The sequence below is a fragment of the Stigmatopora argus genome, chromosome 19 (assembly GCF_051989625.1).
Source record: "Stigmatopora argus isolate UIUO_Sarg chromosome 19, RoL_Sarg_1.0, whole genome shotgun sequence".
NCBI classification, from domain to species: Eukaryota; Metazoa; Chordata; class Actinopteri; order Syngnathiformes; family Syngnathidae; genus Stigmatopora; species Stigmatopora argus.
The window spans coordinates 12,033,110-12,059,487 of record NC_135405.1 but is presented as its reverse complement, the minus strand read 5'-3'; the positions used below and the strand labels follow the sequence as shown (position 1 = coordinate 12,059,487).

General features: G+C 38.8%; 1 protein-coding gene across 2 annotated transcripts; it reads right to left on the bottom strand.

Moving 5' to 3' along the window:
- fig4a (FIG4 phosphoinositide 5-phosphatase a) lies at window positions 1-26,314 on the bottom strand. Of its 2 annotated transcripts, XR_013296904.1 has the most exons (25): window positions 26,106-26,314; window positions 25,917-26,013; window positions 25,240-25,338; window positions 24,766-24,889; window positions 22,925-23,081; window positions 22,787-22,837; window positions 22,056-22,219; window positions 21,859-21,987; window positions 20,853-20,953; window positions 19,892-20,054; window positions 18,390-18,487; window positions 15,947-16,080; window positions 14,954-15,070; window positions 13,646-13,691; window positions 13,185-13,333; window positions 12,204-12,370; window positions 10,463-10,601; window positions 9,257-9,315; window positions 8,770-8,917; window positions 8,614-8,697; window positions 8,168-8,366; window positions 5,472-5,557; window positions 3,811-3,891; window positions 926-1,854; window positions 1-282 (listed from the first exon to the last, which is right to left on the bottom strand). XR_013296904.1 is itself a non-coding variant. In XM_077587635.1 (24 exons), the coding sequence occupies exons 2-24, from the start codon at window positions 25,977-25,979 to the stop codon at window positions 1,677-1,679; spliced, it is 2,736 nt and encodes a 911-aa protein (XP_077443761.1). In that variant the 5' UTR covers window positions 25,980-26,010; window positions 26,106-26,314; the 3' UTR covers window positions 1,265-1,676. The 2 variants fall into 2 exon arrangements, 1 of the variants encoding a protein (XP_077443761.1); XM_077587635.1 differs by lacking the exon at window positions 1-282 and having other exon boundaries at window positions 1,265-1,854; window positions 25,917-26,010.
- Between the last annotated feature and the right edge of the window lie 64 nt (window positions 26,315-26,378).

Genomic DNA, 26,378 nt, shown 5'->3' with positions numbered 1-26,378 from the left:
TTATAGAAAAGTATGACGCAAAATCGTAACATAAAATGAACACTAAACCCAAAATATCCCTAAAAAAACGATGTAGTAAAGTAACATTTGTCCAGGTGAATGTTTCCCAAAAGACGTGCGTCAATGCCCCGCCCCTCCCGCCACCTGGCTGCAAATACCTGTCGAGGACGTCCGACTCCCGGGTCACCGTCGGTGCTTTTCGCTGGAAAGGGGCCCCGCGTTGTTTCCTTTCGCAGGTGTGTTGGCGTGCTAACCTGGCGAGTGGGTGGCTCGCCGTCCTTTCTGCAACGGTCATAAAAGCTATTTTTAGTCCCCGAAATCATGAGCTCGGTCACAAATCATCATCCGGGAGGTTTACGGTCACGTTGTCGTAGTGATAGGCCGGACTGGTAACGGAATCGCTGCCTTTGACGGCAATATGCGTACAATTTAACGGCCGGGATATGAAATTTGATGTCTAGCGCTGTCCGTGGTGCTGAAAGATGAGCATTCAGTCTGAATGAATTGGACAAAGAGAAATGCATACATTTTTATTTTTCCTTTTTTTTAAAATGTATTTTATAATTAACGTTTTTAAAAGTACAAAAACTGTACTCTTCAAATTATGATCTTTTTAAAAATGGATTTTTAAATTGTGCCCAAAAAAAGTGATGCTTTTGAGTGTATATTTTTCATTCATTTTAATTTCCTTAGCTTTGGCTTATATTAACATTGTCTTATTTTTTTTTTTAAGACAATTCTCACCATATAAAATAATATTTAAAAAGGTGTAATAATTATTAAAAATATACGTACTATATATATTGTTTTAGCTAGTATTTAAGTTGTTTTAAATGACAAAGTAGTGACTTATAGGCTGACCGCCGTCTTTAGACATCAATGACAGTCAATTTTTTTCATTTAAAAGCTCCTGTTTTTTCCTTACCTTGCGTCGAAGGGTCTTTGAAAGTCGGGCCACCTTTGGGGGGTTGGGGTGGGGGGTCACGTTGGGTCGGCATGTACAAGTGAGCCCCCCCCTTGGAAAGTATTCATCGGTCATTGTCCAGAAACCTCAAAGAAGTGACAAAGTGTGAATATATGAAATCAAACAAATGAAATCCCATGACAATGTGAACGCTATCACATTAAAATATGAAGTTTAGCCTCTTAAAATATGACATTTAATCCCCAAAATGTATCATCTCACCTGATAGCGATCATTTTTCCCCCCGGTGCTTCCATACATTCACTTGTAAGACAATAAAAATCATCAAAACAGAAAATATACATAGACAAGTTCATTTTTATAAAATGAAATAACGTACAATGAAGTACCATGCGGTAGCAAGGAAAAAATAATTGTCTGTATTGTCGAAGAGCAGTACGAAAAAACCTGTTTTAAGCTGCTAAATTATATTTTTTTATACTTTATGTACACAAAAAAATACAGCAATACTTAAGTCATATCATGTAAAGATTTATGTCTCTTTGAATGAGGAAACTTGAATTATGAGTGCAATTACAGGAAAAATTCCACTTTTATCTCAGCGTACTATTGATTTTCTTCGCCTTTAAACGTTTTTAAAAGCACTTGAATGAATACGAAGTGATAAAAATGCTAAAAATAACGTGATCCACGTGAGTCATATTCCATAAGAAAAGGTGTCTTTGGATTGAAGAAGACGGATACGAGTTCTTCACATAGATCTGTTCTTGACGTACTCCCTGTACATCAACGTGTCGCCGCGGCACAAAGGCCTCACTTGACCGTGGGCCGCCATCACGTGGCTCTCGAAGACGTCGCGGCTCTCGCCGTCCACTCGCGGGGGCGCCGTGGCGTACGCGCTGTCCTCGGGGAAGCGGGAAACGGGTTCTCTGGACGCATAGAAATAAACAAAAGGACGGTCATGTCAATTCCCAATTCTGATTAAAATGCCGGTTTAAAAAAATAATAATAATATCAAAATAATAGACGATTTAAAAAAATTCAACAAAATAAATTTTGTGATTATTTCTATAATAGACAAATTATTTTGAAGGAAAATAGATAAGAGGAATTTCATATTAATTTAGTTAATTTTTTTATTTATGAAAAGAAGTATTCATTCATTATCTATACCGCTTATCCTCACAAGGGTCACAGGGGGTGCTGGAGCCCATTCCAGCTAACTACAGGCAGCAGCCAATCACAAGGAAGCAAATGATAGTGTCGTTTTATTTTGAATCATTTTTAAAATGGACTATAAAAAAAAATCTATGCACTATTTTTTCAAATGTAACTGTATTTCCAATGACATTTTCCATATTTAGTATTTCTTTTATGTCCTTATATATTCCACCAATGCTTTATGGATCATTTTCAGATGGTCCAATCCGCTTGAAGCGGGAGGGCTGGCCGGCCGCTTGCCAGGCGGATTGCGCAACCCACGAGGAAATCCGACAAATGAGCGGAAAGTGGCACGACCTATCGGTCGACACTCGAAGGGGTGAAAGGTGGTGGTGGGGGGCTTCCACGTGGATGTGCATGCCGTAAGAAATCCTAAAAATAGAGCGCTTGTGTAACACACACACAGCTGTGGGAACATGTGTGTGCCACATGTCATTTTTGTTGTTAAACTATATTTATTGAGGGGCTGTCAGAACTGAATTTTTTTAAGTACGTTTCGTTAAAATCACCATTCATAATGATCATTAACGCCGGCAAGAGTAGGTCAAATTTACATTCGTGGTTTATATATGGATTTTATTTTTTTCCCACTATGATCATGTGGTAGGCTATAGTAATAATTGAAAAAAAAAAAAGGTTAATATTTTACATGTACAGGTGCTACTCCACAAAGTGCGTTTTCCCAGAAAAAAAAAACCCAAATAAGTAATATAAAAGTATGAAAAGTCATGTCCTGGCAAGGTCAATTCTAAAATATTGCGCAATCTAAGATGCAATATTGGAAATGAGGCAAAAAGATTGGCTATTAAAATGTATTGTTTACATGTTTTTCATTAGCTGTGAAATAGGATCACTTAATCAAATAACAGCATCTTTTCTAATATTTCTATATTTATTTTAAGACGATTGAAACAAACCTTGCAGTAAAAAATAGAAACAAAAATAATGCCAACATGTCCAGTAAAAAATGAATTCAATTGCTATTGCCATGTTAGCCAATACACCCAAAAAATATCTTAATTTTTTTGGTTTAAAAAAGTCATTTAAAAAGCAAGGTCATTCTAAAATATTGCATTAAAATAGTCTCCTTTCTTCAATAGTTAATTAAATTGAAAATAAATAAATAAAATAAAATCACCCACCCATTACTCACGTTTTTGTATTTTCCATCTCTAAATAAACACTTTTTTTTCCTCTTTCTCATGCGACTTACACTTTGTTCCGACACGATCGGAAAAATCCGATCATATACAAGGTCTCACCCGGGCTTGGACAAAACCCGACCTTGCACTTTTTTTCTATCTCCCTCTCGCCATCAACTCGGCAAACTCGAGTACTAAAAGTGTCCATTTAATTCGCCACACATTTCCAAGCCACGTGTCGATTTTTAGCGACCGGAGGGACACGAGCGCTTCTGACTCATCCACTAAAACGGCGCGAACCGCCAAGATAAACCCAACGTGTGGCCGTCCCGAAGGAGACGACCCCGGACGCCACTTAGCGAGCCGACTCGGCATGAATGGCGTTCCTTCTCCGGTTTACTTTAAAAGCTCTTCGCGGGGAAACGTAGCCGCCACCGCCACCACAGCCGCACGTGAGCGAGGATTAATGTCCGTCGGCTTTTGTTTGGGCGCCCTCCTCCCCGCGGGTCACGTTTTACTCACAAGCAGATGATGTTTGCCAAGTGGAGGCGCTGGCCGCCGCCCGCCGCTCGCCGCTGCTGGCTCTCGCCCAGACGTGCGAAGCTGTTAAAACACGGACACGGGTGGTTAAAAAGCATCTTTTGACCCCCAACACGTGTCTTTTTTTGAAGAAGAGTTAAACATGAGGTGTGTCCAAAAAATGGCGGGCGCCATCTGGTTGGTTCCTGCTTGGGATTTGGAATATTAATGGATTGATTAGCCGCGCTAACGGGTTTGCGAGCGGTCCGCCTTCAAGCGCTCTTTAATGGATGCGCTTTCATTCTCATTAGGAGAGAATGCAAAAGGAAATTGTTGTGAAGGGAATGGAAGTGGAATAAAGAATAATGTTGTTATTCCACTTTTATTTTGGGAATACAGACGCTCCCCTACTTACGAGCGAGTTACGTTCCGAGCGATAGTTCGTAAGGTGAATTTGTTCGTAAGTTGCTTCAGTGCTATATTTTGTATTATAATTTATGTTTAAGGCCTATATAAGTATATTGAAGGTTTATATACGTGCATTTGTATGTTTAAGGCTTGTACGTAGTCACGATGCAAATAGATGGCGTTAAAACACGAATTTGAGCAAATGAGTGTGGACTAATTATGTTAAAATGAGCAATGGGTCACATTTAAAAAATGGAAATGTATCACATGATAATATTTGAGGGAAATTTTATATGTGAAACTAATCACGTAATAATGCTAAATTGATTAACAGCCCGAAAAATGTTACAATGCAAAATGTAAAGTGAAATTGATAAATTTAGCAATTGAAACATGACCTAAAAATGATCACATTGAAAAGGGAACTGATTCCTGTTTAACAAAACTTGTTTTACTTCATAATTGTACCCCCAAAAATAACACAAAACATAGACAGAAGGCCTGTTATGTCTTTTTTTAAACAGCTGCTTCTTTAGCATATGAATTTAGTTTGACTATTGTTACTATAAACAATAAAGTTTAACAAATTGGTTTTCTTGATTTCTCATTAAATATCATCGTACTTGCAGAATGACAATAAAAGCAGTTAATTCAATTCAATTTGAAAAAAAATTGCCTTCCCAAAAAGGCGACTAAACTCCAGTGCAACTATTTTTTTGTGTAATCTTTGCAACAAATATTTCGAAAAATACATAAAATGCTTTAAAAAAATAGCCAAATTCTTCCCAATAGGCTCAAATCAACAGACTGTGTTTAAATAAAAAATGTGCACTGAAGTGGACAAAAGTGCCACAGGACCCCAAAAATAATAATCCTAGCAAATAAATTATATTCCAGGAAGAACGCGGATGGAAGAACACAAGAGCGGCGAGGACCCAAAAACGCGGCTCTTCTTTTTCCTCACATACGACAGCCGACGGTAATAATTGACAGTTTTGAGTTTTCGAGTGGCTCACGGGGGGGGGGGGCACTTGGCAACGGAGCCCGTTGTATCCTTAGCGAGAACTCACAGTCCCTAAAGTTCGTGCTAACTAGCGTGGTAACCTTTCCAAGTCAAACGGCATATTTTTGCGTTCGGCTCGCCGAGAACAAAATGGAAGATTGGATAAGCGGCCATGTTTGCAAAAAGGGGACGTGACGTGACGGGATTGTGGACTATCGAGTCGTCATTTTGAGATGGGTTGGCGTGAAATTACCGGTTATAGATGGCCAGGTCTTGCTCGGCGGGGAATTGGGACAAATTCAGTCCGTAGGGTTCCTTGAAAGATGGCTGATGGCTCTCCTGAAATGAAGGGAACAATATTTTAAAGGTCAATGATGCAAAGGCAACAATGTGTTCTAAAAAAAAAAAAAATTGACAACCAAAATTTGGGCTTTTGTCAACAAATTCAGTGCTCTAAAGTTTGCTTTTTTGTTAAAAACAACCATGTTGGATGCAAGATTCCTAAATATAAACAGTTCTCAAATTTCCTGTGCTTATTTTGGTGTTCAAATGAGCCAAAAACAATAAATCTGTAAAATGGGAATGATTGACAGCGAATGAACGTTACTTCAATGAAGTAGCATAACATCATAAAATACATTATACAAAAAAAAAATCATGTTTCAGTTCCATAATACAACCTTATAGAATTTATTGGACATGGGTTAAATATTAAAGTGAGGAAACTGCAAAAAAAGACAAATATTTTTTTATAATACGTAGTTGTGTACATACATACATGTTCAGTAAAATGTATACCTTAAATTTTTCAAAATAAAACTAAAGCATTATTACAATTATTTCCCTCTTTTTGCCGATTTATGACTTAAATGTTCAAATTTCTTACACATGCAAGACAATTATTAATTATTCTTCCAGACTGTTTTTTTCTGGCACGCAGGCGAAAAAATGCTTAACATAATGCTTTCAATTTTTTTTCTGCCACTCTAGCGAAAAAATGCTTAACATAATGCCTTCAATTTTTACGATATTTGTATCGATCGGTGGCGCCACAGGACGAGATTGTTCTCGGACCGAGTCCAGTGAAGCACAGCTGTGAACACACACGGGTCTGCACGCACGGCACCCCCCCCACCCGTAAATCCGTCCGCGTGTATTTGGCCGTTGCTGAGGCGGAATATGAAATGTGTAATTAAAAAGGCAAAGCTAGTAATGATCCGTCGTTTAAATATTTCAACAGTATTATGTACTTGGCGCCGTCGAGGGTGACACGAGAGCCGTGTGATGGCGAGGTAGGGGAGGGGGGCGGGGCTTGACACGTGAGCGCCCCAAAAAGTTGGGGTGGAAAAGGAGTTTTGCATATGCTTTAGCACAGTGGTCTGCAGCTTGTGGCAAGGGGGACAATTAAAGCCCGTGGGGCATTATTTTGGAGGCCCGATTTTGACATTGAGAAAGAGTGGCTTTCGCTTCATGTTTCATGGATTTTCAGATTTTTATGAACTTTAAAAAAAATTACATTAAAAAAAAAACCTTTAAAATAAATTTTAATTAGTATACCATTTTTATATTTTTCCCCCAGAGAAAAAAATCGGGATGCAGTGAAACCGCGAAAGTTGAAGCTGTGATATTATTTATATATTTATCTATATCTATATTATCTATATCTATATACATCTATACATCTCTCTCTATACATCTCTATCTCTATACATCTCTATCTCTATACATCTCTAGCTATACATCTCTATCTATGTATCTCTATCTATGTATCCATCTATATCAATATATCCATCTCTATCAATAACTCCATGTCTCCATGTCTCCATGTCTCTATATCTCTATATCTCTATATCTCTCTGTTTTTTGAATTTTATTTTTTATTAATTATTTTTTTAAATAGGTTGTCCACTGCATTCTTGGAATTTTTTGTTCCCCGTTTTTTAAAACTCTTGCACTGCCATTGAGCCCAAATCCATTTTCGCAAGGCTTTGTATGGCATTGAACGATTTGGCCCTCCCCGTCGTAATAGATTGGACGTCTCTACGGCTCTGAAAGCGATCATTGACTGCGGCAACAGGACTTCCCGAGAACAAGTGCCTCTCTCACTTGACACCATTTCCATTCACAAGACGACAGCAAAGTCACGTGCGTCAAAAGGGCATCGCCGCCACTGCGGGAAGGACTATTTTTTTATTTTTTTCCCCCAGAGGATTTCTCTGCGGGTTCCTCTTCACCGACTAGCGACAATCTAGGTCAGAAGCCAATAGTAGATCACCGGGGCGTGAAATACGTACTGCTCTGGCAATAAAATACTTTTCGGAGAATTGCTGAGAACATCAACACGTGTGACGTGGGTTATTGTTAGTATTAGAATAGTCTCTATTGGACCCTAGTTTTTTTTTTCATTTTTATGAAAATAACTTTTAATTTCCCAAATACGGTATGAACTAAAGTTCTAACCCAGAACCCTAGCCTGCACTCTTAAAAAGTTATTATTTTATTATTTTTCATTCCTCTGCCTTACTGGAAAATAAAATGAAAACTAAAAGTAATACCAATTAGAATTGAAGTCATACTAATAATTCAAATTCTGATAAAAACGACTAAATGCACCCTAAAAACAAAAACTAACGCAAATAGGGCGAAAAACAGTCATAACTAAATTAGAATGAATATTCCAAATCCATTATAATCTTGGATACAAACAGAGAATATAATTTTTTTAAGTACCTAGATAAGCATTAAAGTGAAGTAAATTAAGTTTAATTTTCAAACCTTTTATTTGCCATCATGTTGTAAAATGAGCGAGAACTAAGACGCTTTCTCCTCATTTTTTCTTCTTCTGTGGTTTTAATAAGCGCTTACAAAACATCCACATTTGTATAATGGCGCTTGAATGACGTCAAGTTTGTTCCGCCACTCGTATTTCAATTTTGTGTTGGTTCCTACCTCCGGCACCCTCGCGCTCTCTCCGGCATCCAGCCAAAGTTTGACCGGTGTGGAGCGCTGCGAGACGGAAGCGTCATCGTCCCGGTCGTCCTCGGAGTCGTCCTCCGAGGAGCTGGAGATGGCCTCCTCGCTGGGCGGGGGCGGCGCGCTAGCCGCCGTCTTCCTTTGAACCAACGTCTCCTCCTTGCTGCTCTTGTTGCTACGCCACAAAAAAAAACCATCACGTTCTAGGCTCATTTCCGTGGCAGGAAAATAAAACCCAAGTCATATGTAAAACGTCAACGGGGGCGGCTAGAATGTAATTAGTCGGTCACGAGACCCAAAACTAATACGCTCTCGTTTCCTGGTTGATTAACACTAAGTCATTTATCAAGGATTTTGTCTTATAGCGAGAAAGAACAAGCCGTCACGTGGACGGCGTCAGATAAAAAGATGCGGAAACTCACCCCAGCACCGATTTGGCCGTCTCCTCCGGTTTTCGGACCGTGAACGGGCTCGGGTCCACCCCCACCGTTTTCGGCATGAACTCCCTTAAAAACGAGAGAAAGGGTCAATAGCTAATACAAATAAATAGTAAAAAATAAAAAGATGGCGCGGCCCACCTGGCCGAGTTGGTCATGGCTTTGCAGAAGGTGTCGTCGAAGGAGGTGAGCTCGTAGGGTCGGAAGAACTCAGTGTAGATGTCGATGGTCTCTTCGTAACGATTGGCTCGTTTCACCTTCAACTTTTTCATGGTTTCGTCACACGGGACTGCCGAGAAATAAAATTCATGTCATAATAAAGATGTCTATTGCTGCTAATGGAAGGCAACTAGCTAACGTGGAAAAATAGGATTGCATAAAAGTATAAGATTGAAGAATGTAAAGGGTTAAATTTGGTTTGAAAATTGGCATAATTAGATATTTAAACATACATACCTAAAATGTGACAAAAAAAAATTCATGTCATAAAAACATACCTTTACTGTAGTTGAATGTGGCTTTTTTTAAAATTCTACTCAGATTAAAAAAGGAAAATTCCAACTGAATTTGACAAAAGCAGTTGAATAATTTCACCAAATTTCCCCATAAAATGACCGATTGTTGTTACCTTCATCGAAGGCAATGGGGAGGTAGGACAAGACCCCCTCAGACCACCAAAGTGTGTAACTGCAAAAAAAAAAAAAAAAAAAAAAAAAAAATGTCAAATGTGAAAGAGGACACATGGTCACCTAGAAAACTATATTGAAACAGCCACCATGCAAACCTCCTTATGAATAATCATTCATTGTATTTTATGTAAAGCAGGGTGACTTTGTTTACGTGTTTATGAGCGAGTGAGTGACCACAAAATGAATTGAAATGCGAGCAAGTTCATTTCTGGGAATAAAGGCAGAGCCATCTTTGCCTATTGTAGTCAAATGAACGGGCCAGATGGGGAAAAACTAGGTCTAGTTTTACGTCAGCGTGAAAACAAGTACGTTGAATAAAGCTGGACAAAAGTCAACATGAAAGTGGCACTTTGCCCTACTTCTAATTGCAAAGCAAATAATTTCAATTCATCTGGGCTGGAACACCAAAAAATATCAACTAAAAAGAGTACAAAGTATTTTCTGGACTATAAGTGGCAAATAAATTCATTAATATGTGCTGCCCCTTATTAAATAAATCAAAGTCAAACTAAAATTTAGCCTGCTGTTTTCAGTTTTTACCATTGCAACTTAGTGCAATTTATACAGTGGTACCTCGACATACGAGCAATTTGAGATACGAGTAAAATTTTGATCAAATATTTATCTTGAGATACGAGACACATTTTGATATATGAACAGACAGCGGACTACTCACAAGAACATCATGGGCACTGTCATTGGTCGCAACTCCCTCGTGTAATGTCTCTACGAGCACTGGGCGGAGCCTCGCATTTTTTCAGTGTTTTTCCCCGTTAGTCAGTGCGAATGGCGGAGCTTGTTTGCTAATACGAGAGGAGTATATACTACTTCTCGTTGGCAAGTGGTCGTGCGTTATCCTATTGTGAGGACATTTGTGTGCATCATTTTAGGAATATTTTGAAGGGAATAGTACAACAGCAAACAACCCTCGATAGGTTGCATCTAAAGGTCAGGGTGGAGGCGGGGCAAATAGAGCCAAAAGGTATCAACATTTAAAACAAAATTAGAATTACGTTTAGTGTAAGGTTAGATTCAACTTATTTATGAGTGTGTCTAAATCGTAATCCAAATTCATTTAAATTTTGGTCATATGCAAGAACTAACAAATAGAACATAGGCTAATGTTGCTAACTGAGTTGTTGTACCTGCGCCTGTCCATCGGGAGGGCCATTGTGCTTTTCTGATGAAGGTAGAAGTCAGTGGGAAGGTCCCATAAGTGAGGACGGCTTTCTACTGGCTGGTAGACTTGGAGAAATAAATTGATGGCGTCCTGGCGATCCGCATCTGAAAAAAAAAAAGAAATTAGAGCAAAATTGAATGTTCCACCCGCCATTTATTTCATGCAAAATCGAATAATATAGGACACAGGTGTCAAAGTGGCGGCCCGGGGGCCAAATCTGGCCCGCCGCATCATTTTGTGCGGCCCGAGAAAGTAAATCATGAGTGCCGACTTTCTGTTTTAGGATCAAATTCAGATGGTTATAGATTTATAAAAAAAAATCCTGATTTTCCCCTTTTTAAAATCAAAATTGGAATATTTTCAATCCAATTTTGTGTTATTAGTTCAAAGCGCATTTTGTAAGATCTAAAAATAAATATATAGATATTTTCCATTTTCCACTTTAATATTGAACATAAATAAAAAAATATATTTTGTTTCCATTTGAAATGAAAAACATGATTAAAATAAATTTTCCATTACTAAGAAAAAAACTCAAATAAACATTGCTTTAGATCTATAAAAAACTGACTATTTAGGGCTTTTGATCCAGTTCTTTTAATCCAATTAAAAAAATAAATAAATCTAAATATTATGTCTAAAATGGTCCGGCCCACATGAAATGGAGTTGACCTTAATGCGACCCGCGAAGCAACCCGAGTTTGACACCCCTGATATAGGAAGTTAAGTGTGGGAGTCGCTGTGACTGGCATATTGGACGTCTAGTGGAGGGCAATGATTTAAACAAAAAGGGTCAAATACTACAATACTTTTAAAAATTCAGTTGATTTTTAGGCCCAAATCTGACTCCTTTTCAACATCTGTGACTAATAAACGTGGGTGAAGTCCAGCTTAATATGCCATCAAAATGCAATTACCAATAAAAGTCTGAAAATGACTGGACTGGACTTAAAAAAATGGCACAACGCCAACCTTTCTAACTTGACATTTGCGCTCTGAAAAGAAGTGACATTCCCTCCTGTGCTCGCCATCTCCATTTACTCAAAATGGAGGCGCCGAGGAGAGAAAAAAATAAAAAATGGAGATCTCGGCGTGTCAAGTAGCGCGCTTTCATTTGGGTTTCTGCTGCTTTTAGGAACAGTTACTGAATCACTTGTACGCATTTATGTAGACACAATGTATCTGACAAATTACGGTGCTATTCACCATTAAAATGGAAGGAGTCGAGACAGTCCTTTCATTAAGACTTAAGGTGGCCACTTAGCGCTGCCGTGTCATGTCAATATCACATGTGCGAGTACTCAAGCGTATTCATTAGCATCTGTATGGTAATGCTAAGGGTGTAAAACGGCATGAAACGGACTGTCGGCGTATTATTTTTTTTCTTATTTCATTAAAAATGTGGATAACAATTGGTAAAATGAAATTAAATTAACCTATGACTTACGAACTGATTTGCAAAAACAAGAATTTGATTATTAGCGCAATACTGTTTTTTTCTGTTGATTGATCTTTGTTATTTCATTATAAAATGGCGGGTTAGTTGAATTTGAGTGAAAACAACATTTGATATTTGCAGGAATTGTTTTAACTGATCAAATTATTCAGATTTTTTTTTTACATATTGACGTATGTCGTTTTCATCTTATCCTAAAATAATTGCTTGCTAATTCTAATTTGGTTTAAAATGACAGTGGAAGACGCACCAGAGAAGGCGTTGCTGTAGTATCGCGAAAGCGTCTGCATGATGTCTTTGGAGTGCTGAGTCCACGGCGCAATCTTCCGATAGGTCTTGACCCTGTGCACCAGCTGCGAGCCGCCGTACTGCAACGATAGCGTGTCGCCATGGTCCTCGTACAGCTCCTCAAACAACCTGGAAGACGCAAAAGGAGATCTTAAAACTTGGGTTTTTTTATGCCGTCTGCTTTGCTACATCAGGGCCTGGACGCATGGGTATTGTCAATTTAAAAAATGGACAGTAAAAGAGAAAATATCTGACCAAAGTCTTACTTTTTACACAATTTGTCAAGGTATGCAATTGACGACAAAGGAAAAAAACCTGCGTGCTGCTTTAGGGCAAATTTGAGAGAGTTATGGATTATGCAATTAAGGCTGCTCGCATACTTTACAGCGACTAATTGAGAAGGCTCATTAATGAAGAAAAAAGGCTGAATTAGCAAGGTATTTCCCAGACATATTGATTTACTAGTATACATGTGTCAAAGTGGCGGCCCGGGGGCCAAATCTGGCCCGCTGCATCATTTTGTGTGCCCCGCAAAAGTAAATGATGAGTGCCGACTTTCTGTTTTAGGATCAAATTAAAATGAAGAGTATAGATGTATATTAAATTTCCTGATTTTCCCCCTTTTAAATCAATTGTCATTTTTTAATCCATTTTTCTGTGTTTTTAGTTCAAAAATCGTTTTGAAAAATCTAAAAATATATAAAAAAGCTAAAATAAACATTGTTTTAGATCTATTAAAAAACTGAATATTCGGGGCTTTTAATCCAGTTCTTTTAATCCATTTATATTAAAAAAAATCTAAATATTATATCTAAAATGGTCCGGCCCACGTGAAATCAAGTTGACGTTAAAGCGGCCCGCGAACCAACCCGAGTCTGACACCCCTGAACTAGTATAAACTTTACAAGCCATTCATTGGTTCTTCAGACACAAGGTGCATTACCTCACGCAGTCAGTGTCAAACTGGAGCTTGGGCTTGTCAATCAATCCCAGTGCGAAGAGTTGATAGGCTAATGCACACTTGCCCACCATAAACTGGGCGGTGTTGGTTCGGTCCAGACAGTCCACGCAGTTGGTCCTGAGCACCCCGGTCTTGGACGACAAATCAAGAACATTTTTCAAGAAAATAGCCCAAATATTTTAACGGTAAATAGATGTTAGGAATTGCCCCCAGCAGATAAATGATTGAAAAATACAGTCAACTTTGACTTTGAATTCTTTCCACCTTAACAAGCCTGAATAATACAAACCTGAACAACCGCACATACACACAAAAAAATGTCCTTGGATGATTTTTTTTCCACCCAGGTGGGAAGAAAAGGACACATCACATGTCACACTTATGCATTGTGTGAAATTTCAATGGCTAGAAGCTCACAAATCGAAAATATGTCACAAACTAACCTGCATTCGTCCACTGGCGGAAATGCTTCCTCCTAAGTCTCCCCACCTGCCAAAAAATAAAAAATAAATATTAAATCTATTATACATATTAACCTTTTGTTTCTTATTTCAAAAGGAAAGAATAAATATAGCATTTTTTAAAAACTGTTTATTGACAGTGAAAAATAAAAGGGGATAGATGACATTTTAGATATATTTTCAAAAATCGGATAAAAATCCCTAAATATTCAGTTTGTTATACGTAGATCTATAAGAAATTTAAAAAAGGCTTTTTGAACTTAAAAACAACACAAAAAGAAAAATAATACAGTTTGGAGTGAAAATTAAAAGGGGATGGATGAAACATTTTAGATATATTTTCAAAAATCTAATTAAAATCCCTAAATATTCAGTTTGTTATATGTAGATCTATAACAAATTTAAAAATGCTTTCTGAACTTAAAAACAATACAAAAAAAATACAGTTTGCAGTGAAAAATAAAAGGGGATAGATGAAACATTTTAGATATATTTGTAAAAATCGGATTAAAAGAACTGGGTTAAAATCCCGAAATATTCTGTTTGTTATAGATCTAATATAGAAAATTTAAAAATGCTTTCTGAACTAAAAACAACACAAAAAAATACAGTTTGGGATTTAAAAAAAAATTGCAATTATTGATTTAAAAAGGGGAAAAACAGGAAATATTCCCTATATGGCTATAATTTGCATTTGAATTTGACCATAAAACAGAAAGTCGACCACACAAAATGATGCGATGGGCCATATTTGGCCCTTGGCCCACCACTTTGACACCTGATAGACGAACAATCCATTTGAACCGCCATAAAACTCTTCCACTTCAAATGTATTCAGCGTCTACCAGCATTAAACTCATTTATATTCACGCCACAAGGATGGCAATTTGAGACCCATCCATAATCACTCAGGTACAATTTTCCATGTTTACCCACCTTCAGTGTACATTGAAAAGCACGTGCTTCCCAAGTAAACAAAATGAACCGGGCTCGAATGAATGTGAATGAATGTGAATACGGCACGCGCAGCCTTTACGTTACGCAACGACGCCAAAGTGATTAACGCGCAGACGCCGGCGACACGAGGAGCAATCTGCTCGCCTCGTTACGGGGAACATAATGTAACCGCCGCTGGACGTCGTTTCCGCGAAGTATTTACGGATGGCGAGGGAGAAAAAAAAAAAAAGGTGTTGGTTGATGTATGAGTGGCCATTTTTAATGTGTAAGGATAGGATTCAAGTTGAGGGGAAAGTACTACTGGTGATATTTTAGATCAAAATGTAGACTCACCTTTCATCCGGGTGAAGCGTGTGACAGTATAAGTCTGGACGGTTGACGAAAAAGCCGGTTCGCTTCACCACGTTTTCGGCGATCATGCTGAGACGGTCCAGAACGTTGCAGAGTTTGCTGAGGAGGAGACGGTCAAGTTTTTTAGTTTTGTTTTTGGGGGGAAATCTTATTTTTAATGACTTTAATACTCAATGCAGATAAGGGATTATGGTTTGATTTTAATCAAATGTGAATAAAAATATGGCATATTTGAACCAACGCCGCCAAAAGTTGCTAATTATATTTTTAATATATATATAAAAAATGTCTGGTAAATGGTTTAGACCAGGGGTGTCAGACTCGGGTGTCAACTCGATTTCATGTGGGCCGGACCATTTTAGATATAATATTTAGATTTTTTAAATTAATAAATGGATTAAAAGAACTGGATTAAAAGCCCTGAATATTCCGTTTTTATAGATCTAAAACAATGTTTATTTTAGCTTTATTATTTTTTTTTTTTTAGATTTTACAAAATGATTTTTGAACTAAAAACACAGAAAAAATGGATTAAAAAATTACAATTATTGATTTAAAATGACGACAGGGCCTATGTCCGATTATTATTATTATTATTAAAAGGGGGAAAATCAGGAAATTTAATGTACATCTATACTTTTTACTATTTTAATTTGATCCAAAAACAGAAAGTCGGCACTCATGATTTACTTTCCCGGGCCACACAAAATGATGCGGCGGGCCAGATTTGGCCCCCGGGCCGCCACTTTGACACATGTGGTTTAAACAAAATAAAAATGAAACACTAAACTCAAAGAAAAATAAGCAACTGATTTTGAATGTTTAAAAAAAAATCAAACAAATCCAATACCAAATAATTTGCCAATAAAATACCCCCCAAAAACATCTGTGAATAAATAGGAGTCCAAATGCAAGGAAAAAGATCAAATGAATAAAAATGCAATAGTCCTGAAGGACTTTAACCGATCTGCCAACCTTTTAGTGTAGCGCGCCATGTCCCACGCGATGTATTCGATGCCATGCTGCGGCGGCAGGAACTGGTTGAGGTTAAGCACGGCGGGGTAGAGTGCCTCGCTCAAAATTTTCTCGTGTTTCCTTTTTTCTCGTTTCTGCCGCGCAACAAAAGGAACATACATCACATGTCACTTCATCTATGACTAAAAACATCACTGCTCGCATTTTGGTGGATCTTTTTTTAGATAAAAATAATCTGAAACTTTGCTTAGCGCTGCAACATGGGATTCAAACCCAGATCCAGCTCGCTGCGTCCCACTAAACAACCCAAAAAAAATAATAAAATAAACCACAAGCACTGGACTCATGTTATTTTTAAGATCTTTTTTAAAAACGGTCAGGTGACGAAGTGATTAGCGCATCGGGCTCGCAGTGATGGGGTCGAGGGTTCGATTTCGGGTTGGACCTGCAATTTAAAAAAAATAGATATATATTTTTTTAAATTATATTTTTAAAATCCCAAGATAAAAATAATCAATTCAGGCCTCATGTTTTGTGAAAGAATTGCGTGTACTCAACAAGAACATCAATCCACATCGAGTACATCTTTCATGGCACGCAATCAAACCCCGTGGAGTCATTACTTGCAACCCGCCGTGTATGCTAATCCCGTGTAGTTTATCACATGCTCGATTAAACCCGTCTTTACGTGTATAGTGACACTCGCGCAGATTGTCGGGTGGTCGTCCCGGCACATTGAACAAATGACACCTTCCTCTCGAGTGTCAACGCATCATCGCGGTGACCAGTCCAATGACGCCGAGCGCGCTATGTGATCTGGCACATGTCCAGACAGAAAACAATTTCTATCAAGTGATGCGAGGCAAGTAAACGAGTGCACGTGCACGCTACGAGACCCCTCATCCAAAAGTTATTTATATAGCATTTTCTTACTTACAGTCCAAATGGATTGGACGTCTCTCAAGTCAACGGCAGCCAATGGGTTAAAAATCTTCATATTTTGGTCATAAAATGTCTTATTTTCACAAAATCATAAGATTCAACAAACACTAAGTAAGACTACCACAGAAGTACCGTATTTTCTCGCATATAAGCCGTTTTTGTCACTCAGAAAAATGACGACTGGATCAAGGGTACGGCTTATATGCGCATAAATTAGACTTGACATGCAAGAAACTGCAAGATAACAAAGACGGAACGCCATAACGCAAGACAATCTGGCCGATATTTCAAAATAGAGAAAAGATAAACAGATAAAACACAAAACAAAATGTATTTTGACATCTATGGATGAAATTCAATGTAACACATTTGTACTCCCTATTAAAATTATGAATATGGAGGTGAAAATTGGGAATCAGGTGCGTCTTATACGCGAGAAATTGTCAAATTCAACGATTTTAAGGCGATTTTAAGTGTGCGGCTTATACGCGAAGGCCACTAATATGCGAAAAAATACGGTAATTGGAATATTTTACAAATAAATGAACCCCAAGTTCACTTGATATTTTTTGTGGGCGGGGCAAAGGCAGCTGAGCACCACTACTATTCCGACTAGACAAAAACACAAACAATTCCTTTTTTGAAAGGAAGCCAAGCAGCCTTGCAATGCACTCGTCTTTTAATGGTGAAGTCAAACCTATTGAATAGAAGAGACTAAAAAAAATAGCTCATTAACTTCTTATTAAAGGATCTGCTAAGGAAAATGCATTCACATGCTGGGCCATGTGCTCGCATCCCCTTCCCGGAAATGGGCGACACAGGACGAGCCTCCCCGAGTAGGACGGCCATGATTTGACGCCTAATTACCCACCATTCCACCCATCTCTCATTCTATTGGGCGACAAGCGTGGAGTGCGAGTCGGGGTCCACCACTATAAATCCCCCCCCCCAAAAGGAAATAAATAAAATCACATGGCTGGTGCGGATCTCGGAGGTCCGTGATTGGTTCTCTTGGGCGCTCACGGTTCCCCTCGGCGGAGTCAACGTGAGACTGAAATCCATGGCGGAGAGTGCGTGCTCCCCATTGTGCCAGGAAACGCGGCGCAATACAAATGAGCGATTGCCGCGTGAGGGCGATGTGACAAAGAAAGTCCACACTGCATTTTGACAGCGTGTTTCAAATGAGATTTTAAGGCAAAAAGTGACAAATACAGCTATGTTTAAAAGCACTCTTTTCTCCCACGTGCACCTAAAAGCACCAAAATCTCTGTACATGCAACACAACTAATGCAATTTTTGCATTTACAGATTGTGACTGGGCCATATTGCCCAGCCTTTACTAGAAATGTGGACTTTTTGTTTTAAATAGCTTAAGAACTGTCTGGTTCAAACCTTTAGTATGACTAATTTGCCAATTGAAATGGAGTCAAATCAAAGAATCGTTCAAACAACTACACGACGCAACGTAGCCCAAACATAACTGTACGCTGTATTTGCTTACCTTAACCAAGTTAAGGATGATAATGGGCGATCCGAATCGTTGCAGCATCTGGTCGAAATGTAAACCGGCGACGTGGGCGTACGGGTCCGCTTGGTCCACTATAGGAAAGATTAAAAAACAATGTATTATTCGTTTGTTAGCAAACAGCTAAAGGCAGTGGTGTCAAACTTGAGACTTAACATTTACGAAACATGATTATTCGATGACAAGCTTGGTAATAGTGCAGTAATCCCTCGAATATCATGGTTAATAGACCAAGGGTGTCAGACTCGGGTTGGTTCACGGGCCGTGTTAACGTCAACTCGATTTTATGTGGGCCATTTTAGATATAATATTTAGATTTTTTTTAAATAAATGGATTAAAAGAACTGGATTAATAGCCCTGAATATTCAGTTTTTTATAAATCTAAAACAATGTTTATTTTAGCTTTTTAAATATATTTTTAGATTTTACAAAATGATTTTTGAACTAAAAACACAGAAAAAATAGATTACAAAATGACAATTATTGATTTAAAAGGGGGAAAATCAGGACATTTCATATACATCTATACTCTTCATTTGAATTTCATCCTAAAACAGAAAGTCGGCACTCATGATTTACTTTCCCAGGCCACACAAAATGTTGCGGCGGGCCAGATTTGGCCCCCGGGCCGCCACTTTGACACGTGATATAGACCAAAAATGGCCGTGATAATTAAAAAATCGCAAAGTAGGGTCACCCCTATTAAATTTTATTTTATTTTTATCTTTTTTACCTTCAGTGCCAAGTCCTAGTAGCAAGAGTGGCTAGGACTCTGCACTTAAGTAAAAAAACCTATTTTTTTAATAATTAATAGCAGAAAAAATTGCAAAGTAGGGTCACCACTATTACATTTTATTTATTTATTTTTTAACTTCAGTGCTGAGTCCTAGTAACAAGAGTGGATTAAAAAAACCATTTTTAAAATCATTAATAGCAGAAAAAAATAGCAAAGTCGTGAATTCACGATAAGTGAAGTCGCACTAATCAAGGGATTACTGTAGTAATTTTTACCACATTTATGATATTAGAATTTTACACCCCCACTTCTCAATCATGTTCTTCCCTGTGTGTCATTAGGAGACACCGAGCAATCCCATCTTTATTGCACTCTAGATTGAAAGCGCATTTCCAATCAAGTCAGTCTACCTCACGGCTGAGAGGAAATCATCAAAACAAGTTATAAATATCCACCTTATGCAACGTCGTGTCTCCCGAGTTGTTGACGAGAGGAATGGGGAGGTCTGCTCCAATTCCGGTGACCCGGATTCCGCAAGAATGTTTTCATAATTTGACTTCAATAGGATTCCTTGTCATTTCAGCAAGGACTAGACAAATTTGATTCATAGCTCATTAAACACGGAGTTGATGCCTAAAATTTACTTCAAAGATGACTGTGGATACTCAAAATAAACACACGCTTTTGGTGGTTTTCTGCAGATAAAGACAAAAGAAAGAAAGCAAAAAGACAAAGTCTTACATCGAATTGGGGGCTTGGGCATCATGGTGGAAATGTCCTGCGACCAGTAGAGCGGGACCGAGCCTCGAGTTTGCACGAACGATGAGTAACTTCCCACCGTGAATGACATCACCGAGGCATCGTGGACAATCTGCTCCGTCTCCACTTCGTTTGCGACGTCCCCCTGCGGGACGCAAAAGAAAATCAGTGCACAGGAAGCCAGAATGGAGATTAAAAAATGGGAGTTTCCATATTAAAAAGAAAGCTAAAGTGCAGTCAAACTATCAACTTCACTCAGACACTTTCAAAGTGCAAAACTTTGGTATCAATACTATATTTTCTCGCATATAAGCCTTATTTGTAACTCAAAAAATGATGACGGCTTATATGCGCACAAGAATTGCTATACACTTTCTTTAACCAGTAAATGTCGGCAAAGTAACAGTTACGATTTGTTGGTTATTTTCTGTTTTGCAGTAAGAAAACAAACATTATTGGATGAATTAATTGCTTATGATATTGACCTTAATAGTGTTTTTGATTCATACAGTATCTCAGAAATACCACCTGCGATTATTTTTTTTAAAAAGAATTTCCCTTAAAAGTAACACATTTGTACTTCCTATTAAAACCATGAATATGGAAGTAAAAATTGTGAATCGGGGGGGGCTTATACGCGAGAAATTGTAAAATTTGACGATTTTAAGGCCATTTTAAGTGTGGCTTATATGCGAGTAAAGACAATTTGGCAGAGTGTGCACATTTTAAAGAAATTAAAATACCGAAGGCTAACGTCGGGTATCGAACAGAAGCAACAGCTGCTCCCGTCCAATGAGAAATTTGTGCATACTCAAGGAAGAACCCGCTGATCAAATGAATCACCCCCACCCTCCATCGCCAAAGTGAGTCATTCCAATCAAGCGTCCGGACCGGGCACGGGTGCCTGTTTTCCCTGGGTTGCCCCCGCAACCGGTTTTGGTACCTCGCAGTTGGCTCCTCTTTTCAGGAAGCGGGTTCCGGCAAATTTGCTGGAGCGCCTGGCGAATAGGGTGACGTGTACCGGGCGGCCGTAGATCAACAGCTCTGCGATAACCCGAGTCAAGGAGACATTCCCAATTGGACGAAGTGGTCGGAGGGGTGTGACCATGCCACAATGTAGAGCAGGGGTGTCAAACTCATTTTTTGTCGCGGGCCACGTGGTAGTTTCAATTACATCTGGAGGGCCGTTATGTTTTCCAACTAGGCTGCCAAAATTAATCGATTAATAAATTGACAGCTTTCTCCATCGTGCTAATCGATAGATCATTTTTGGACATTCAAATTAGTACAAATTGTTTGCAATTATTGATTTAAAATGAGGAAACACAGGAAATAATCTACAATCTTCCTTTGAATTTCATCATAAAACAGAAAGTTGGCACTCATCATTTACTTTCTCGGGCCACACAAAATGATGCGGCGGGCCACATTTGGCCCGCGGGCCGCCACTTTGACATTTGACATTTAGAGTGTTCAATCAACCCAAGTTGTGGGAGGAAACTGGAGTACCCGGAGAAAACCCACGCAGCCACGGGACGAAGATGCAAACTCCACACAGGAACTCTAGATCATGGATTTCCTAAATCATAATTTAAATATTTTAAAGTTTTCCAGATTGACATGGTAACACATGCTAACATTTTAGCGCTACTAATTCACCGTTTTAGCCATATATAGGTCTCTAAAACTTCAACTGGAAAAGAAAATGAACCAAAAAATAAAACTTTGATAAATATTTTGAAAAAAAATATGAATCAATGTATATTAATCTGAACAAATATAACCCCCTTACACTTAAAAAAATAGATTTTCAATGTGAAAAATGTTAGAAAAGAGACTTATTACAAATTGAGGATGGTAGGGGGGACATGCACTAGTCCCCTCAGAAAAAATAAAATAAAATCAGTAGTTGGTATATTCATAAAAGTCAGAGAGACTAAAAAGGATACTTGACTGTCCGCAAAAGCCGTGGATGATATACATGAGCCAGTCGGGGTGTACGATGTCCTTAACTCGCTCCAGCAAATTCCCGTTCCACACGTACTTGTAGTACGGCTCAGCGCGCACGCCGTAAACCACTGGGGGCGCCGAAATGAAGGCATCTGAATTAGAATCAATCGTATTGGCGGCGGTGGATGTCTCTCACCTTGCGTGGGCAAACCCTCGTCCTCGAATATATCGAAGCTGTCCTGCTTGTTGCGAGCGTTCGCTTCGTCTTCGGCGCTAGCGGCTGACGACGACCACAGTTCGTAAGGCCTCCGCAGCAACGTCAGGTTGTGCTGCAGCGAGTGACTCAGGTCGTAACTGTAGCTGTGGGGTCACATGATTTAACTTTAAAGCAGTTGGTGGGGGGTTCAAACTCAGTTTAGTGGGTGGGAAACGTCAACTTCCATCTTTTTTGCTTCCATTTAAGGGTACTGAGGGGCCATTTTTGGTCAAATTTGGATCATTTCCTATTGATTTTGAGGGACTTTTCAGGGTGATTCTTTTTCATTTGACACTACTTGATGATTTTTGGGCATTTCCAAGTGATTTTCTATTGGTTTTGGCATTCTGAAATTAAATCAGAAGCACATATTTATTGCATTTTAAGCAGCACAACAAGCATTTTTGCTCACATTTTTGCTTTTTGGGGGTTTATAAAATGAGGATGAGGAAGCGGACAGAGGGGAAGCTTATTTCTTTCTTTTTTTACACTATTTTGTTTAATTGATGTGCTTTTTTCCCACTGGCCTTTGTATTTTTTGTGTATTTATTTGAATATGTAAGGATATGTCATCTTTTAATGAATTGGATGCTGGATCGAATCACCTGGCGGACCTCATGTTTGACACCACAGCTGTTTTCTGGTGATACAAATTATTTGGAATAGATTACCTGAAGTAAAAATTACTGGAGAGGTCCATGGTTTGGAAAACACGCACATATCTGTGAGAGAGGTGAAACGTGGGTCAGGCAAAAAAAAGTATTCATAGGCGTCTGAATTAGACCATTATTTTCATTCATTACTCATACCTGGCTTCGTCGGGGTGCGCCACCCGGACCGAGTCGTTGGGGATGTAAATCATCGTGGTGTCCTCGATCTTATAAACGGAATGCCCCCCGATGTCGGCCATTTTTCGCCGTTTGGTGATCAAGACCATGTAGTAGCCCTCGAGGAAGCGGACAAAGCCTGGAAAAGGAGATAGAAGCAAAACAGCTATTTCACAAAATGGGTATAAATAACGCGACAGGAGACACAGTGCGACACATTGACTTTTTGTCAAAGAGCAGCTGGAGATGTAAAAAGGCACAGACAGTCAGCATCATCATGTAGTTTAGCAAATGTCAAAGAGTCTCGCAAAATGCAAGTGGATAAAAAGTATACAAATCGTCCCAAAATGTTTTTTTTTTTAATCAAATTGTCTGCCATTGGCGGCAATAAATGTCCAAGCCATTTGAACTGGTCGGTTCAATATTGAATGATTATGCATTTTTATAGCAGAGTTATTCAAAAGTTGACACTTAACTATTTTTAGTCATTGAAAAAAAAGTTGTTTTTTTTAAGATATGAATAATGATTGAATTTTTCTATATGATTGTATAAAAACTTTGGAATTAATACCAGTTGAATAAAAAGAATTAGGATAATGAGTACTTAATTAATTGGCTGCTGATAATAGGATTCATTTGAACTAAGATGGCGGCCAGAGAATGACCGATGCCGGCCCTCCCATTTCAAATGGATGGAACACGTATTACCGTTAGTGAATGAGTTTTGGATGTGGAAACTATTTGGAAGAAAATGATAATCAACTTTTTTAAAACATTTTTATGAGCCATGAGTAAGATAATTGGTGACTCTAAAACATTCCATATCATAACTGCATTCTTTTTAATTTCCAGCAAAACTCCAAAATAGAAATCTCCGTACGTCAGATGGATGATGAATTCCGCCGTAACGAGGCTCTTGAAAATACGTTCCCCGGCAACGTGGATGCACGAATTCTCCGAAAGGAGACAATTTAGTGCCTCTTGAGGTTGCTTGGAAATAATGACGTTACCAAAACAACTATCATCTGCCGAAACTATACCCATTCATGAAAAGTAGGTCAGACCCAGAAAACTATGGTTACAACACAAGTATGACATTTACATAATAGGGCACACACCGATCACATTCTAAGCTGGATGTGACATTTTGAAAAGGTGGAAAAGATGGATTGAAATCTTTTCATGTCACTTTTGTACTACTATAACTTGTACGTGACCTAATTTGCGAAAACTTAAAACCTTATGTCAACGTAGAAAAACCTCACTGTTCACCAGGATGCTGTAAAATATCCATCTACAAAATACCATATTTTATCGTATTTTAAATGATGACTGAATCAAGGGTACGGCTTATACGCGCACAAATTAGACTTGACATGCACAAAACACCAGAAGGGGAAAAATTGTGAAATAGGGGGCGTCTTATATAAGAGAAATTGTAAAATTCAACGATTTTAAGGCAATTTTAAAGGAGCGGCTTATACGCGAGGAGGCTTATATGCGAGAAAATACGGATTATATCATTTATAAACGTTAGCTCTTCATAGCTGGACGCATATTGTCGCCAATGGCGCTTTCTTCCTAAGATTAATAGCGTGAAGCCGCACAAAGAAACCGCTTGTGCGTCCATTACGGGTCGTGATTACGTCAAACCTGAAAATTAGAGGTCCACCATTTTGTCCCGAGTTGCTTTCAACTGCCGGATGAGCTTTTTATTGTACTTCCTGTGTGTCATTTGCAAAAGGAGGCCAGCAGGCCTGTTTTGTGGCATCGAGTGCACACCGCCATCTGCGTCGTCCATAATGATTGTCGTGTAAACGTACCCACGATGCCGACGGCTGACACGGCCCTGGACAGGCCCGACGGCCCCTTCTGGGCGATCTTGGTCCGGTTTCCCAAGTCCAGACGACCGAGCAACTCGCGCACCTCTTGCTGGTTGTACACATGCTGCGTGACAAAATACGACAAGGGTTAATGTTTATCAATTACCCCGCGGTACTACGCGTGCACATTAATATTAGCGGGAACGGTAGCCTGGCGTGATGGATGGTTCCTGGAAGATGCCTCATAATAACAATCATCAAAATCATAATAATAAACGCACATTATTGCGAGCACGTCAATTCCCGGGCTGCTCGTATTTGGAGGCGGTGGGCTCGCGAGTCATCAGCCAGGCTGTCACATATGCATTACACCGGGGGAAGAGTTGTACAATATACAACCCCCCCGGGGGGGGGCAACCGTACTGTATTACATAAGTCCTGCATTATATTAGTGCCGCACTAACGCTCGCTCACCTTATCGTCAATAATGACCAAGTCCTTGGGTTCTGTACGGTCAATTTTCAGCACTCGGTGTTTGGTTTGAGCCTGATTGCTGCCCACCAAAAAATACCTCTGCAGGGGGAGAAAAGAAATAAGACATTTAGTCATGTGGCTTCACATGTATAATACTATATATTGGATTGGATTGGATAACATATTATATTCATTCCGTATTCGGGAAATTTCCTTGTCACAGTAGCAATAGGGTGAGAATGCAGAAATAGGAAAGGCATTTTAGACATAAATAGATAGGTAATAAGTAAGTTAATAAATAAATACATGAATAAATATATAAATAAATAAGCGTGTGCTTGGCAAAGAGAAAGTCAACGTTAACTGTAAAATGTTTGAATGGGAAACTTGAAAAAGGAAAAGATAAGTGGCATCAACTGTGTTGATAAAAGTTGATTTAGAATAAAAAAAGACGTTAAGCTGAGCAAAGCATCTCAACTAGAGCCTTTACTGCCCTCTAGTGGCCATGACAAGTAATCACTATTTGTCCTCCTGTATGTACTGTATGTATTTTTGCTAACATGTTATCGCTAGCTGTTATGAGGGTTTACATGGGTTAATTTACTCAATGTATCTTTTGCATTATTTTCGTATATTGACGTTGATAATGAGTTTATAAGGAGGGGGAGATTACTTACAGCTCTGGTCTCGTACAGAACCATCTTTTGAAGCCCACTGATAACAGCTGCAGACTGAGGCATAATTGCTCAAACGATGAGACAACAGGAAAAACTTCTAAAAGAACAAGAAAAAACAGAACGTTTAACGAGTGTCTTCCTTTCCTGAAACTATAAATTCAAAAGACATTTTGCTGCTAATTAACTCACCGATAAATTGCCACAACGGCGAGCATAAACAGCCACTTTTCTTAAGGACCGGCGTTAAAATAACATTTACACTCTATCGGACACAAAATATAAAATGTTGAAATAAAACGAGCAATGAATTAAGTCGTTCCAATACATTTGTTTGTTTGTTCTCTAACAGACCCAGGTGACATGATTGTGTTTAACTCACGTGATAATTATAAACCCGGAAATACGTAGAACGGCATCCGGTGACGTACAAAAACATCGTGCAAAGTAAAGAACTTCAATATA

What these genes read in the sequence shown, in the direction of transcription:
- fig4a (XM_077587635.1), bottom strand. Translation starts at nt 25,979, where the DNA reads ATGCCTCAGTCTGCAGCTGTTATCAGTGGGCTTCAAAAGATGGTTCTG. An exon ending in GCGCACCCCGACGAAGCCAG is followed by an intron (nt 22,838 to 22,924) that starts GTATGAGTAATG and finishes CCTCTCTCACAG; the next exon opens with ATATGTGCGTGTTTTCCAAA. An exon ending in GACCTGGCCATCTATAACCG is followed by an intron (nt 3,892 to 5,471) that starts GTAATTTCACGC and finishes GTGTTTTAACAG; the next exon opens with CTTCGCACGTCTGGGCGAGA.